At 35.6% G+C, this 13,608-nt stretch overlaps 1 protein-coding gene across 5 annotated transcripts in view; it reads right to left on the bottom strand.

The window, feature by feature from the left end:
* Nucleotides 1–13,608, bottom strand: part of asun (integrator complex subunit 13 asun) — a 333,447-nt gene that overhangs the window by 282,264 nt on the left and 37,575 nt on the right. For all 5 annotated transcript variants that reach the window (XM_090415856.1, XM_090415858.1, XM_090415857.1 and 2 more), the window contains one exon: nt 10,385–10,614. In XM_090415856.1, coding sequence (XP_090271982.1) covers nt 10,385–10,606 — 222 coding nt within the window. In that variant the 5' untranslated portion in view covers nt 10,607–10,614. The remainder of the gene's footprint in view (nt 1–10,384; nt 10,615–13,608) is intronic.

Here is a 13,608-nt window from a genome sequence, read left to right on the forward strand (position 1 = left end):
ATTAAGATTTTCTTATGTTGAGGTTCTGCCATTATGTTCTGGATGCTATATACATTGCACATGGATCCTCCAGATTCTTGAAATTATCAACACATCATTCTTATTGAGATTCAGATGATGTTTCAGCATCTCATACTGCCTTGAACTTTCTTTCAAACCAGGTTTTGGTGCCTTTCCAGTTGATTCTGTGACATGTATCAAGTGCATGGTCTGAGAGGGCCAGTTTAACCATAGTGGACTAATTTAATGTGGCATTTGTGATTGTCTTTCTTATTGGGATGGTGTGCCCTATTTCCGGTATGTAGAGTAGGTCGCAGGCCATCTGAATTTTGTAAATTCCTGGCTGGGCAAGGTAACGAAGGTGATCATTGGATGAAATTAGTATACTTTTTAATTTTACAGGAAGTTTGCCTTAATGTTGTATTTATGTAGTGTTCTATTTTTTTCTGATATTCCTCCAATGTATGGTATGACTATGGCACTTTTGTAATTTTTTTTTTGTTTTTAATGATATCGCTGTAGACGATCTTGTGAATTATTATTATTATTTTTTTTTTTTTTTTTTTTTTGTTTGTAGCCATTTCTTATAAACATTTAGCTAATAATTTCATATTTTTTTTGCAGTGCCTGGTCATTGCAGCAAATTTTTAAGGCTCTATGTTTGAGGGCTGATGAGGCCTACTTTTTCTGTTGGATGGTAGCCTGCGTGCGAAGGTTTGCAGTATACCGTGAATGAAAAGCAGCTTGAGGGAAGAAGTGTGACAAGCGTATAAGGAAGAGAATTATTGTTTTCAATCTCAATGGTAAATTGGATACATTTATGGTGCTTGTTTAGGTGGCTTAGAAATGTACTTAATATTTTATGACCATGGGGCCAAATGGTGAAAATATTAACATATCAGAGCTAGACTTTGGGTTTTAGGCTTGCTGAATCTAGAGCTCGTTGCTTGAAATATTCCATGTAAAAGTTAGATGGGGGGGGGGGATAAAAAGCATTATACAAGTCTGTTACTAAGACAATTGATGTGAAATCAGTAGCCCTATATACAAGTTGTCCTGTCATGAAGTTACTGCATGCACAAACTTCGTATGTTTACACTTGCATAAAGGATGAAACCAAAAATATGATTTCTTGGCATCTTTAATTTATAATATAACCAAGTGCTTTCAAAATCTCTCTCTAATCCAGAGTAATTTAATTATACGGTGTGACATCTCTTAGCTACTTTTATATGGAAATATGACTTCTGCATTACTTGGTATCACTTCTGGGTCTGGTGCCAACTGATGAGACCTCAATAAAGGTTGAAACTGGTCTGGGTAGTGGCCTTTCCCATAATGCATAGCATTATACATGTCTGTAGGGATATGTGTGTTGCATTATGGGATACTAAGGCAATTGATGTGAAGTCATTAGCCTCTACATATGAGTTGCCCTGTCATGAAGTTACTCCATGTGCAGACTTTGTTTACATTGGATAAAGGATGAAACCAAAAATATAATTTCTTGGCATCTTTAAGTTATATATATATATATCATCTCATCTTCCTTTTACCCTCTTTTACCTTGCAGTGTTGAAGGTTTATTAATCTTCGGACCTCAAACCATTCACAGGATAAGGTGGTCAAGCCCTACGCCCCAGTGTATCCTATGTCCATAGTGTTGAGTTCTCAAGACCAGTTTGCCTGCTTTGAAGGATGAAAAACTCCAGGATAAACTGGGGGAAAAACCCTACTGTCCATGCCCAAGACCGGCTAACTTGGCTATGGCTGAGGAAGATCCTTCAGTTCCTCACGTCACTGATGGGAATCAAACCCAGGACACTCCTTCCCCAAGCATATGGTTGTGAAGTACACAGCCACTAGGCTAACCGCGTCGACTTTCTGGGCCTTTCTTTGACTTGTTTCTGAATTATTCAATCTCTGGCATGGCCATGGGTTCACCATTCACCCCCCCCCACACCCACACACAAGCTAACTTTTCGATGGAAGACTTCGAGCAATGAGCTCTCCATTCAGCAAACCCACTAAAGCCCCAAGTTTGGCTCAGATATGATGATATTTTTACCATTTGGCCCTAGGGTTGCAAAAGATTAGATATATTCTTAAGTCACCTGACCAAACAACACAAATGTATCCTATTTACCCATTGGTTAATTAATTTATAGTTGTGGATAATTTTTTATTTATTACTGTTTTTTTTTTTTTTTTTTTACCAGAGGTCAGGCTAGGGTGAACGATTAACAAAACATTTAGATTTATTTTACTTTTCTGTAGTGTCTGTAGTGTCATGCAGCTTGTGTCCTGTGCATTTATATGTTTTCCTGATGATGATGATCAAGATTATCATCAGGACACACACAAAATAACACTTGATGTCAAAACATCGAATGTTATGTTCACAATTATAAGTAATTACTCCAACAAGTGTTTTTTTTGTCTCCATAAATTCTTCACAATGAATTCCAATATTCCTGCTTCTGTTTGTGCAGATGGTCCTTCAGCAGGTTCTACTGAAGTCCATGACTTCAGCAGAACCTGCGAATTCTTTCTCCTGAGATCCACTATCTTCCCTGGTTTTGCATTTCTATGGACTTTTCTTCTTCCGTGAAAGAAGAAAATCCATGATTTTAACTTTTTCTCTTTGATCTCCAAAATTGCAGACCATCAAAGTAAGCACATGCTGATAGAAGACAAATGACCAATGGGGTTTCTGCTGGTCAAAATCAGTAGAAGATCTTTAACCTCATGACTATCTGCAACATGGTCATCAAGCTAGAATCTTGATGGCGAAGGGCATCCAAAGGCCAATGACATCAAATTTTGGCCATTCAGAGCTCTGTTGTAAGGCCAAGTTTTGTTGCATTAAGTGCAGGGAAAATCATACAATCACTTCATGCAAGAAACCAAAAACAGAACTGGCAAAATATGCCAACTCAAGTGAACCACATCCTGCTAACTACAAAGGGTGCAGAGAATACCCAATCGCCAAGAAACTGACAAAACAAACCCAAGTCCAGCCTGAAAACAAGACATAGAAAAACCCTACTGCATCCAAACCAGAAAAATTCAAAGCAGCACCAAAACCTGCACATACCTCATAAATAGATGGTGGTGGTGTAAAAAAATTTAAAAAATATATATAAAAAAAGCAATAAAATTGAAACCTCAGAAACCCAAGAGGTCCAATAAAGCTGCGATGGTTGCAGCTATTCTGGGTATACAAGCTTATTGGACATTACAAATCCAACTGTTGTCAAAGCAGCATTATTTCTTCTAAACATAGTACTGAAAAGATGTAATTTAGTTACTACTTTTTTCGCTATCGATAAAATCTCCTCTTGGTAACCATCAACAAAAGATCAAGCACCCCCCACCCGATGTTTACCAAGTTCATTTTAAGTGCCTATGCTCATACTCTGGAGAAACAGGATATTCTATAAGAAGACAACTACAAGAACAACAGCCTTATATTAACAATAATTGACCTAAAAAATCTGGCTTTGATCAGATGGAGTGGACACTGACAACGATATCCTATGACCCAGTACTTGCCTTTTACATCGGTGCAGGTTTAGGTTTGAGCAGTTATTTAAAGAGAGAGTGCTGAAGCACTTCTCTACTGCCAAGATTCGGGAGGTCTCATCCTCATAAATGGCAAGCAAATAATGTTTCCCCCTATTTTAATCATCACCACCATCAAATTATTGACATGTACCCTCAAAGGGTATACAAGATATGATAATAGGATATGAAAAACTTACATCATTACTAACCTCCTAACTACAATTTTCCTCCAAATCAATCTGTTACCTGTCAAGACTTCAACATTATCAGATCTTCTATTTCTGTCTTCTAAGGCACTTTTTACTGTATCAATCCACCTATACCTTGGTCTTCCTCTGGTTCTATTTCCTGCCAACCTGGCAGAGAACACTTGTTTAGCTAACCTTTCCTCTCCCATTCTATTTTAAGTGACTATACCAACTGAGATTTGCTCTGCTAACACATTCCTGGATGCTGGCAATGTCAAGTTTTCTTTCCTAATATCCTTGTTTTTAATATGATATTGCCATTGATGCCATCTGTTCACGTCCCTAATCTTTCTTAGTAATATCATATCTGTGGTCTCTAGTCTTTGGTCACGTGTTTTATTTCTAATCCATATCAGATTCATAGGTTAAAATTTTTTTGAACACTGTCTTGCATACAGCTCATTTAGTGTTTTGAATGATTTCTCTCTTATTCCATGTAAATTTATTCAGTTGACTTGCTACCATATTGGCTTCTTCATTGATTATCTTGTCTATTTCCATATTTAATTTATCATCTTCACTAAAAATTGTGCCTAGGTAGCTGAAATATTTTACTTATTCTATAGGTTCCAATCACAATGCAGTTGATATTTTCAATGTTTCTGCCTATTTTCATTGTCTTTGTCTTGTTATTGCTGATTTTCATGCCAAATTTATTACAACAGTTATTCAGTTTAGTCAGGGAATCTTGCAGACTTGTATTGGATTTATTTAAAAGTATAACATTATCTGCATAAAGTGAAGAGCTGAGATTAACATCTCCAATTTAGATATCAGGTTTAATACCACTTTCCTTCATATGCATAATGAATAACAGAGGGGATAAGATACATCCTTGTCCGACACTGGATTTAACATCAAACCATCTTCCTGTAATAAATTTAGTTTAATCCTTTATCCAGTGTTTTCAATGATTTCTCTCTTATTCAATGTAAATTTATTCAGTTGACTTGCTACCATATTGGCATCTTCATTGATTCTGTTGTCTATTTCCATATTTAATTTACCATCTTCACTAAAAATTGTGCCTAGGTAGCTGAAATATTTTACTTGTTCTATAGGTTCCAATCACAATGCAGTTGATATTTTCAATGTTTTTTCTCAATGTGTTTGCTTCTGCCTTAGTATCTCCACGGTTGGGTCTGCCTCCCGCTGACGAGACCTCAACAAAGATATGCATAGGACAGGTTTCAACCTGTCCTATGCATATCTCCTTGCAGATATGCATAGCAGTATACATATCTGCAAGGAGATGTGCTTTGCATTATGGGAGATACTGAGACAAGGAGTGACGAGAGCTTGGTCCACCTTTGCTCAGAGCCTGGTGTTGCACTACCTTACCCCATTCCTGAAGATATTTTCAGGCGCAAACTTTGTTTGCTTACACTTGTATAAAGGATTAAACTAAATTTATTATAGTCTATCCAAGTGAAAAATAAACTTCCAACATCTTCCTGTATTTCCTTCAATTCTAACTGCTGCATTACAACTAAAATAAAGACTAAGCATTGCTTGATATAATGCCTCAATGACACCATACAGGGGATTTGAAATTGGAAGTGATCACCATTTAGTCTTGAGCAGGATAAAATTGAATTTTATATTGAAAAGAACATGTAAGTTTAAAGCAAATAAAAGTTGAGTAGCTCTCAGATGTGAACTGCAGACTAAAATACACAAACGTTATTCAAGATAAACAGTCTGAGAACACTAACCAAAACTTGGAGATTCAGTGGAAAATCCTGAAGAAAACATTGATTGATTCAGCCAGAGAGGCATGTGGTGTGGTTGTCTGCAAGGATAGAAAAATCAGAACTCCATGGTGCAGACAGGAAGTTAAAGAGACAGTGACGGAAAAGAAGAAAGCATATTGAAAGATCCTGAAAAATAAGTCAGCTTGTGCTCAATTCAATTTAGTTAATGAATCCTGCATACTTATGGATTTATTTAAGAGTATATCATCATCTGCACGAAGAAAGAAGCTGAGATTAAACCTGATATCAGAATTAGTGATGTTAATGACACTTTCTATCATAAAGATGATGAAAAGGTGAAGATGAGCAGCCGTGTTTTCTTATAATTCCTTCAGTTCATTGCTGACTTGGAGATTCAGTGGAAACTTTTTCTACTCAATATAAAGGCTATGTTGAAAGTTCCTGGCAAATAAATCAGCTTCTTGTGCTCTTAGAGAATTCAGAGACAAATGTAAGAAAGCTAAACAGTGTTAAAACTATAACAGTGTTTAGCTAAAACTAAAACACAAGGAGATGTGCTTTGCATTATAGGAGATACTAAGACAAGTCATGAAAGTTTAGTCCACCTTTACCACGAGTTGCCTCAGTCCTGAAAATACTTCAGGTGCAAACTTTTTTGCTTACACTTGGATAAAGGATTAAACTAAATTTATTACTGTTAAAACTAGTTAAACAAAAGTCGTGGGAAGATTTTAGCAAGAACACAGAAAATAAATATCCAGAAGATGGCAAAATATTGTGGAGGATGTCGAAAAAGCTCAGAAACAGAGGAAAGAGTGCCGTAAAAGAAGTTAGAGATAATAAAGGTGACATGAAAATTGGAGGAAAAAGATATCCTTCATGTATATGGAGCAATTACTTCTAAAAATTGCTAAATGAAACAAGCAGTGATAGCACAATAGTAAAAAACATTCAAAAGCCATGCAATCAGGAATACATATCTATACTTGAAGTAGAAAAAGCCTGAAATGTGGAAAGGCAGCAGGAGTAGATGATAATCGACCAGAAATGCCAGTCTGGTTGGACGAGTGGTTAGTGTATCTGCTCTCTAGTCAAAAGGCTGCAGGTCCGAATCCTGCCGTGGGCATAGATGTTTGCGATTGTCTGTGAAAATAATAGTGGTGATGATGAACAGTAGATGGCGTTGGTGTGTATGAGGACAGTTTGTGGATGAGGTTGAGTGGTGGAGATGGGGAGTTGTAGAGTAGGTGCCCTCCCTTGATGAGTATTAGGACTCCCTGGAGGTGTCAAATAATAATAATAGTAATAAGTCTGGTAGTGGCTGCACTGCATAGTTCAGCAGGTCTGGACAGAGGAACGAATTCCAGATGATTCGAGTAGAGATCTCATATTACCCATATAAAAAAAGTGAAATAAAACTGAATGTGAGAATTAAGAGGTATTTCCCTACTGAGTGTTCCTGGTAATTTATGCAATTTTGCAATATGATTCACTATCTCAGTGCATGTCACATTACTATGTATACTTGAGAAACGGTTGAGAAGGATTGTGGAAGGAAAGCTTGGTGAAGAACAAGCTGGATTCAGGCCAAATAGAGGCTGTCAGGATCAGATTTTCACTTTACGACAAATAGTCGAGAAATCATGGAAATTTAATAATAAGGCCTGTAGTTAAGTTTTGTAGATCTGAAAAAGGCATATGAGAAGGTGCTGAGAGAAAAGCTATTCAAAACATTACAGTTTTATGGTGTCATCATCATCAAATTCCTGACATGTATACCCTCAAGGAGTGTACAGGATATGATAGTACTACATGAAAAACTTAAATCACCACTAGCTACCTATCTACAATTTTCCACCAATTTTCCCTCTGCAATGAATCTTTGTTTCCATGGAGACAAAGATAGTAATATCATTTGTGGAAGAGAAGCATGATAAGATGTGTGTGGATTAATGGGCCTTCCTCAATGAGTCCTTAAATTTGTTTGATGAAATGATACATATAAAATAATATTTAAGTATAGATTGCTTATTTTTCTTTTCTCCAACCAAAATTCATATACTTAACTCTTATTGAAATTTATTGTAACTAAGTAAATACATCTCACAATCCTCAACCTACAATGGGGTTCTGTTCTGATGATCCCTATCGCAAGCCAGAAGGGTCATAAGTCAGAAATCATAATATAAACCATAAGGACATGTTAACAATTAACATGAACGAATGCTATGTGTTTGTTATATTTTAAACTAATTTTACTCTTCATTCATAGTGAAATAATACAAAGTAATACAAATTATAACATTAATTTACTGTATACCAGTAGTTAAATTCTAAATGAATAAGCTCAGGGGCCCTTAAAGTAAGGATCATAAACGTGAGCCTATTGCTAGATTGCACAATATTGTTTAAAAGTTTATTTATTTATTTTTTTTTTATTCTGGCAGAGTTAAAACCATCAGGCCTTCTCTTCCACACCATCAGAAACATTAAATGCAAATACATATACAAAATTACAAATTAATATAATACTCCTAACATATTAAAAGATAATTAAATTTACGATAACATTAAGTTATATGAACAATGAAAAAACATTGGGCCTAGTAGTGTTGTAACATCACCACCATTTATTGCACCCTGCATGCACACTATCAGTCTGGTTAGATATGGATGTATTTCCATCCAGAATAGTAGAAATTTTGGTTCTACGGTTCATAATACTGTCTGCAATTTTGTGTTTCATTCGTTTTGCAATATGATTCACTATCTCAGTGCATGTAACATTATTAGGTAAAGCATGCCCCATATCTAGCCCATTAAGAATCTGAAGATCAATTAATTTTGGACGATCTACAAAAGGACAATTATGCTTTGCAATATGATACGCAGTGCAAAACACGCAGCATGCGATTTCGTGAACTAAAGAAGTGTTTTTCTACAATGTGTCAAAATGAATTCTAACTTTTATTTCTAATAATTGCTTCTGCACTTTTATGAGATTTGGCATCTCTATGTTCGTAAATTTTCTTTCTGATTGCTTTTGTTGGCACTGTTTAGACCCTTCCCCTTTAATGCGTATTAATCCATTTATCCACTCTGATGTTAAGTGAATACCCTGATGTGAAGAACTTGCACCAAGGGTCTGTACCTCTGCACATGTTATACACCCCAAACCTCTGTCCTTACAAAATAATCAATTGTATTTACCTTCGAATGCTATCCACTGGTCGAGTATCCAACAAGTCGGCAAATCTTTCCTTTCATTCAACGTATTAATATTATCGCATTGCAACTGATGGGAATCCTGTGTCTCTGTGGATTCGTTAGAGACTTCTTTCTGTTCAGAAACTACACACAAACTTGTTTTGTATTATCACTGTAATCTGACTTATTTTTCCGTTCAAAGAAGGTACTAATGTATTTATCCATAGTTGAAATATTAGGCCTACATAAACACAAATATTACATGATTTTCTTTGTGCTTCTCACAATCACGAGCTCTGATAAACAACTGGTAATCTGCTGTTCTATTGTGTGTTACTGACACTGTTGCCAACCAGAAAAGACGAAATATCACTACGAGTCTGTCAAAATTCTGCTACACTATGCTGCAATAATGTTTGCTTGTCAATCGCTGCAAGATAACACATTACAGGCAGCTCCAAACCTTCCCATCCCTTTCATCATGCATTTGTAATATAAAGTCAACTGTTGATACCGACTTTATATACACATTCAAAATTGTAAACAATTGTTGAATAATAACACAATAATATAGGCATAATTACCATAAATGGAGAAAAGTCACAAAACAGAAAAATCTTCTGGGTCTGGGCCCCAGAGGGCCCTGTCTGAATTTAACCACTGCTGTATACAGTACTGTACTGCAATAAATAATGAAACATGAGTATATGGTGCTTCTACTATGTGCTTAAAAGAAAATAATCAGTTGAAAACACATTGGACGATTCATTGGAGGAGGCAGAAGAAGCTAGGTCATTAACAAATTCTTCAAATTCAATAAATGCAACACAGTACTCTGAGGATACTTCATCAGATGCATAACTTGCAGAAGGTCTAGGTTCACCTTCAGGGGATGAGGTGACAACAGGAATGGGCTTCTTTAAAAATTTGTACATCATTACACTTAGTCTGCATTTCAATTTCTGCATAAATTTCTCGTTTGAAGCAATTGCAGATTGCATCATTCTATCTAGTTGCTAAATCACTCTATTTCTTCAAACAACCAAATTGCCATATTAACAAAGCCAAATGCCTCTGCACTATTTTTACTACAAACTTTTAGCTCACCTTCTTTTCTTTCTTCTTCTTCTTCTGCAAACTTGTTCTTCCAGCTCTATAAGTCATTATTTGAGAGCTCTTCATCCACAACTTCATGGTCAACCTCCAGCTCTTTAGCTAGCAGCACTATCTTGTTACCAGTCTCTTGAAACATTTTTTTATCAAATCCTATAAATGCATGAAAGTATGTTTTAATCAGTTTCTTCTAACCACCATTCATGCATGCCACTCTAGCATCACTCCATGCTGCATCTACATTCTTCATATAATGCAAGATATTATATTCTTTCTAAAAGCCTCGAAGGATTTTTCTCACTTTTAATATCAGCAATAGACAGAGTAAAAATATTTTTTAAATAGTATGCCTGAAAGGCAGCAATAACATCCTGGTCTATAAGTTGCAGGAATCAGGTGTTATTTGGCAAGTGTGTTAATGAAATGTCATCATTAGTATACATGGTCCCAATTCGCATTCATCTTAAGTTGAGGATTGACTGTATTTAATTCTTTAAAATTATCATCACATAGTATTTTTTGTATGCAACTTACCAACTTTCCTGTGGGATATATATCCCAGACAATACGACAATATTCCATAAAAGCCTCAACTGTACAAGTCCATAATGATTTCGCAATGGGAGCTAAAGGAATAATACCAGGTTGCCTAGTTTTTGTAAATATATCAAATTCCATATTCTGTCTACAAGAAGCAGCAAACTGAGATCCATGATCTAACACAAATACTGTTTTATGACTTGTTGGGAATGTCATCTTGAAACCTACAATTGTAATAAATAAAATCTCCATTAAAAAATAATAATACACACACACACACACACACATATATATAACAACCATATGTATTTTTTTTTATATCAAAATTAACTTATTGGGCAACCACAGATGCGAGACCCCTCAACACTTCTGCGCATGGCAGAAGAAGACGAATCCATTTCAATAATAGAGTAATCAATGCATTTCATGGAACGAGTATTTATTATTATATGCCAGAAAATTAGCTTTTCTTTTATGAAAATTCTAGTTTTAAAAGTGGTAAACTATTTTGCTTTTACAACAGTTAGAAAATTTATGTATAAAGCACGTGATTTCGGATCTTGGTAATGAATTCGTACATCGCCTTATTCCTTTCTCCCCTCTTCAACATGAATTGACTCTTCTTGGTGCATTGCCAGCCGAGGGGTCTTGCATCTGTGGTCAGACAGTATATTCATTTACAAAGAAAACCACTTAAATATTGAATATACACTGAAGAATTAATTTTCTCTGGAAAAAGTTATATCGATGATGAAAACAGCACTGCTGATAACAGCAAATAGGGAATTAACGTTACTTAGACCGAAATATTTCCATACAGAATCCTAACTCTTTAATTCATAAATAAATATGAAATGATCTGCGAAAATAATAAACATTCAAGATTAAAAAAAAAAGAAAGAAGAAGAGTGAGTGGCTTAAGACTAAGTTTGTTGCCACTATGATGGGAGTGAATGGATAAGAAAGGCAATGCTTTGCAATGATTACAAACAAGTCAATGTGTAAGTTGTGCAGAAATGGAGCAGTTTGTGAAAGTTCAAGTGAATTCAATGAATGAAAGGACTTATCAGAAAACAGACAGATTGCAAATGAATTATTTGTTTGCAGTGAAGATCTAAAGAAAGTATGCTTCAATAAGTCATTTTCTTTTTTCTTTTTTGCAGTGGGAACTACAAAAATGTTGTGGAGGGAACAAAGAGAAAATGATCAGCAAGAGGGAATAGGCTGCGTGGTAGGGAAAACAAAATCCGATTGTGAGAAGGAACGAGCAGAACATGCCAAAGGAAATCCAAGACTTATTTTGCTACATGATGAATAAAATCAAGAATAATCAAGGTTAGATAATGTGATTTGATGCTGAGGGTAGGGAGGTGACAAAAGCAGAAGAAATAGTTGAATTACTAAATGATCACTTTGTAAAGTTATCACCCAGGTGAAGATGTATGAATAGGTATATGAACTGGAGGTGCCTAGGATATTGCATAACATAAATACTACTTCCAAGGGACTAGACAGGACGACCCATGCACTTTCTCATAGTACAACAGAATTGGAGGTGCAGTTTGGCGTGACAGATCATGCCAAACTGCACCTCCAATTTTGGGAGGAAGTGGAAAGAGGACAAAATAGTTATTGAATAAAGATAACCCCAAGACAGAGACAGTAAATTATAGACTAATCAGTAGTTATAAAAGGCAGAATTCAGGAATGGTGGTGGTTAGGAATATGATGCTCTAGTAATTTACTAGAGCAATTTTTACCTATTTTGCAAAATGAAATTCTGAGTTTCTGGGAGGAAAACCCTGATAAAGATTCACTGTGTCCTAGACAGGATCTGAACCAAGATCATTCCAATCAAAGGACAAGCACAAGAGACATGAACAGAAGAGTGGCTGATGAAGACATCATAGTAGTATAGTGAAGATGAATAAAGAAGTCAAATGAGAGTGGTGCCAAGTACTGTGCCTTCTATGGCACAGTACTTGTGGTTGTTTAATTTGAATATTAATGATATCAGAAATTATTTGAAAGAGTATATCCAGCTATTTGCATAATGCAAAACTGGAGGGTGGCAACAATTAATAACAGTGATATGCAGATCATGCAGGATGATTTAAATAGACTGCCAGTTGGATAAAAGATAATGGCAAAAGTTTAAGTAAGTTCATGCACTTTGGGATCAAAGAGTTACAAGCTATATATTTGTACTAATAACATTAGAATGAAGGAAACTGACCAGGCTATGGATCTGGAGCAAGTGGGCAGAGATTTTAAGTTTAGCATAGTGTAAAAGTGGGCAAAAATAATTCAAATAACCACTTAGATTTAAAGAACAAACTGACAGGTAGAGATAAAGATGTTATTTCCCTCTTCATAAGGTTTTGATATAGTCATAAGACTACTGTGCAAACATGGCTAGTCTGTGAATTGCTCTCTATGAGTATAGACTAAAGTTTGTAGGTTATAAAGTTTAGTTGATAAGCAGACAAATTGCACAGTAAAAATAAGAATTTTATAGAGGAGAAATGGAAAAAATATTCCAATGCATCTCAGTACAGGGATCACCCATGCAAGTTGTACGAGAGTATGATTAACAAAGGCACAAGGAGTAGATTTTGTGCTCGGATAGTGGTGAATAAGTGGATTGGGTTACAAGATGATTAAGTGTTTTGTCAATGAATGAGATTAAGAAGAGATATGATAGGCAAGTACTATTTTGCAGCCCCTAAATTCAGGAAAATATGTAAAAAACAACAGTGTTTTATGGTTTTTTCGGATATATTATGCTTTAAGATGTTGAAATAAATTGTGAGTTTTATGGTAAGAATATCAACACAATATATTGTTAATATTTAAACAAAATGCAAATATATTAAAGTAGTGAATTTGATGGACAAAAGGACATGTACATGCCTGATGGACTGCACTGGTCTAGCCATATATCATCAGAAGATCTATTATAACTACAGTAGCAACTCTACCTCTGATCAGAGAAAGTGACTATGCAGTTTTATCCTGGACGGTTGCTCGACATGAAATTTTCAGTCAAGAAAGGGTTTATGTGGAACTACACAGCTGGCAATTATGACAAACTCAGGAGGTGACTTAGAGCAGTGCAGAAGAAGTTCTATGGAATAAATGTCATTAGTACATGGGAAGTGGTCAGGGATTGTTTGAGCAAGGCAAAGCAGAAGCTGCAAAAAAAGAAAGCATTGTGG

The sequence above is a fragment of the Typopeltis vanoorti genome, chromosome 3, assembly GCF_054136105.1.
Source record: "Typopeltis vanoorti isolate ZY-2024b chromosome 3, IOZ_Tvanoo_1.0, whole genome shotgun sequence".
NCBI classification, from domain to species: Eukaryota; Metazoa; Arthropoda; class Arachnida; order Uropygi; family Thelyphonidae; genus Typopeltis; species Typopeltis vanoorti.